Genomic DNA, 4,195 nt, shown 5'->3' on the forward strand with positions numbered 1-4,195 from the left:
TATTGAATACATCAAATTCTCATTGTCATAAACATTGGCCCTGTCCATGTAGTCTACTTGGCGTACAGTTTTTGCCTGAAAAAAAAAACAAAAAAAGAAAATGGTTAGATGTGCTAATATGATAAATATATAATGGGAAAAAAGGTAAGGTAAAGTATAAAAAAAAAAAAAAAACTAACATCAACATATATATATATATATGGTTGATGTTAGTTTTTTTTTTTTTATACTTTACCTTACCTTTTTTCCCATTATATATTTATCATATTAGCACATCTAACCATTTTCTTTTTTTGTTTTTTTTTTTCAGGCAAAAACTGTACGCCAAGTAGACTACATGGACAGGGCCAATGTTTATGACAATGATGAATTTGATGTATTCAATAAAAAAGAAGTTGATATGTCAAAAATTCATAAAGGCAAGAGGTCTGATAAGCATAAGAAAGAAAACATGGACAAAGCAAGCATAGACAAGGTAGTTATGATTTATGAGATTGTTTTATTTGTCCTCGTAAAGAAAAGAAAAGTTATTCAAATGTCCTTGTGGTGTGCTGTATATGACAAAAGATAAAGATTCTTTATATATATATATATATATATATATAATATATATATATATATATATATAATTTTTTTTTTTTTTTTTGTGACATGTTACAATTTTGACAGAATTATCTGTATATTGCAATATGTAGTTATAGGTGTAACTGTCCTTGTGTAAACAAGATATGGAAATATGTGAAGAACATAAATTGATTTTATGGGAGAGACTTGGCTGTAAAAATAGGCAAAAAGTGTAGCAAATATTTGAGATCTATTTTAGAAAGTTGCTGATAGCCTTGCATAGTACCCATTTCTTTGGTTTTCTAGGTGAAGGAGATAGCAAGAATGTATGATGAAAGAGGAGGAAGAAGCATATATGAAGATGAGCTGGTGGTTGATCAGAATGAAGAGGAGGGCTACAGTGTGTGGAACTATGATGATGAATATGATGACACCTACGATGATAATGAGACAAGAAACATTGATGACTTTGAAATTGATAAAAAAGTAAAGAAGTAAGTTGGAATGTCAGATATGTTTGGCCACATATTTGGTCCATAATCTGCCCTTAGAAGATTTTTTTCTGCTTTTAAGTGCCTTTTTCTGAGTTTTATGTATTGTCAGGCTACAAACGAATTTGTACCTTATGCTACAGAATTTAAATGTAAAATGATAATATAGTTGGTGCTCTATTTTTAGACGTCCTGGTATTATTGGAGCTGGTGCACTGAATAACCGCTTCCAATATGATGATGATTCAGACGAAGAAGAAATGGAAGAGGAGACTCAGACCAGTACTCAGAAGGAAGCTCCAGGGACTCAGGGTCCAAAGCAAGGGTGAACCACTGTTTCAGTTCTATTAATTTTTATTTATAGTATATATTTGAATTTAATTTGGTTTAAATTTGATAAGCTTTTTTATGACTTTAGACAATTGTTACAAGTATGTTTACACAAAGTTATAAGGTCTCTTTTATGTGGTTGTCTAAGCAGGTTGCCAGAAAAAGTAGGAGGTAGTGTGATCCCTTGTATAAAGACTTTTAAACTGATCCATTATTGAAAGTTTTCAGTTAGGTTCTTAAGTCTCTCTAAAACATCTAAGGGATTATTAGTTTCAATGGCAATCCTTCATCAGATACCCTGGTGGTGCACGGCCAAAGAACAGAGGCAGCACAAGAGGCGTGCAAAGGCTTCAGCCCAACAATAAATCAAGCAAGCCAAAAGGAAAGACACCCACCCCAGAAAGGGAACAAGAGGAAGAAACAAATAAACGGGAGGAAGAACCGAATAAAACCAGCAGAAGCTCGGGAGTTAATTTTATACCTTTTTGCGAGAATCCAGAGGACGTAAGGAAGCGGAGAGAACAACATAGACTGAATAATATGGCAAACAAGGGGTAAAATATGTTATGTTTACTTATTTATATTTTTGATAATTGGTGGCATTGTAAAATTTAATATGTATGTATGCATTGATGGATGGATGGTGGATGAATGGATGGATGGATGCATGGATGGATGCACGGATAGATGCATGGATGCATGAATGGATATATGGATAGATGATTGAATGGATGTATGGATTAGCCTAAGTTAATAATTCCATTTACAGAGAGCTTAATTTTTTAAAATGTGATCAGCTTATTGACCAAAAGAAATTTTTGTTGATAGATGAACATTTTAAGACATGCAGGTGGGAAGGTGTTGGTTACTCCCATATTTTATTGTTCTGCATATCAGATATAGAGGCAGAGGAGGAAGACCAGTAAGAGACACAGAAACTCAAAATGGTTTTGATGGAGAGAAGAGGCCCAAGGTGTCTGCCAGCTCAAACAAGAACAGTGGTAAAAGCTGGCGTTCTGGGGAATGGAACGAAGAAGACAACAGAAGACCTGGAGGCAAATGTAAGTGGAGGGGAGCTGAGACATTGGTTGATGAATATGTGTATTTAAGATTTTGTATTGCCCTGTTTATTTCAGTTGGATATAAAGTTAGGATTCATTATATTGGTAATATATCTGCAATGCTCACTATATTTTAACCCAATTAGCCCGGATGGCAAGAATACATACCATGCCCTCTGTAATGTTAGTTCATCTATTGTCTTTACACATAGATGGCTCTCCAAGTGCTCAGTTACCAAGGAGTCAGTTATTAGTCCTACCCATCTCATATGTTTATCCTTTTCCTTTATTTTTTGGAAAGCTTCATTTGTATTATTTTGTTATCTTTAATGATATCAACATTTTATTAACAATTTGATACTCATAATATCAAGACAAATAATAACAGTATCAATATTAATAATATGAGAAAGAAAAACATATTTTCTTGCAAATTCAAGGAAAGGGGAATTCAGGTGCAGTCACTAGGGCCTACTGATAGATTTCATGGTGACTCAGCTGATACAGAGCCATCTGTATGTAACAAAATTAAAGAAAACTACAAGGGACAGAACATAAATCTGATATCATTGGGTTATTTTTGGACTAAGGTGGATGTAGGATTGCTAAATTTATGAGCTGAAAGAACATACTTGCCTTTTACACAGACAAAGAAGACACAAATCACGGAAAGATGCAGAGCAGGGAGAACCGCCACAAGATGATCCATAAGAATGAGCACAAGCGGCAAGGAGCACAAGCCAAATTCAACAGAAATAATTGAGTGGTTGGAATATGAAGGATTTAACTTAGTTCCAAGGTTTTAAGTTATCATAAATCTGTTGTATGGTATATGTCAACTGAAAAGTGCTATCACTAGTATATAGAAGGTCTATATAATTGGTCATATCAACAGCTTTAACTTTTCAGAGCAGTATAGGTACCCATTTGGTGTGCAATTCTATAGAAGTGAAAAGTGAGAGAAAAATATTTTTGTGATATGCAATTATAAATAAAATTGTTAAACACTGTTTTGGGTTACTAGCAATTTGTTGAGAGTACAGCTAACTTGGAGTTATCTTGCTGTTTGTGATATAATTAAAATTTAAGCAGGTACCTAGAAATGTGTATATCATCAGCTACTGGAGTTATTAATTACAAAATGTAATGAATAGTAACTTTTATATTATTTTATTTTATGATATGCAAATATAAGTGGATTTGTTAACATGCTAATGTTTTGAATAATCCTATATCTAGTAAGCTAACTTGCTTTGTGCTGTGGAAATATTTATGCATGAAGTTGAAAGAGGTGCATGATTGGCTAAAAGATTTGTTTTGCTCGTAATTATCAATTATTAATATTTCCATCACTTGAATTATAATTAGAAACCAAATGATCTGAAAAGCACAAAGCAAATGGTTAATGCATTATTCCATAAACTGAAAATGACGTTCCATTTTTTTTTTTTTTTCAACTTCATGCTAATATTCCACAGACAAGCAATTTAGCTTACTAGATATAGGATTATTCAAAACATTAGCATGTTAAAAAATCCACTTATATTTGCATATCATAAATAAAAAAATATAAAAGTTACTATTCATTACATTTTGAAATTAATAACTCCAGTAGCTGATGATATACCATTTCTGGGTACCTGTTTAAAATTTTTAAATTATATCACAACAGCAAGAAAACTCCAGTTAGCTGTACTCTCAACAATTGCTAGTAACCCAAAAACAGTTTTTTAACAATTTTTATTTATA

General features: G+C 32.5%; 1 protein-coding gene across 1 annotated transcript; it reads left to right on the plus strand.

Annotated features, from left to right (window-relative positions):
• Positions 1-310: 310 nt before the first annotated feature.
• On the plus strand, positions 311-3,655 carry LOC119570530 (activating signal cointegrator 1 complex subunit 2-like; the record flags this gene model as incomplete). The annotated part of the gene is given in 6 exon segments (XM_037918228.1): positions 311-475; positions 871-1,058; positions 1,243-1,380; positions 1,679-1,939; positions 2,283-2,446; positions 3,094-3,655. Coding segments are annotated over 6 exon segments (1,032 nt in total), but the record flags the coding sequence as incomplete, so codon positions are not given.
• Positions 3,656-4,195: the final 540 nt, after the last annotated feature.

The sequence above is a fragment of the Penaeus monodon genome, unplaced genomic scaffold, assembly GCF_015228065.2.
Source record: "Penaeus monodon isolate SGIC_2016 unplaced genomic scaffold, NSTDA_Pmon_1 PmonScaffold_3020, whole genome shotgun sequence".
NCBI lineage: Eukaryota > Metazoa > Arthropoda > Malacostraca > Decapoda > Penaeidae > Penaeus > Penaeus monodon.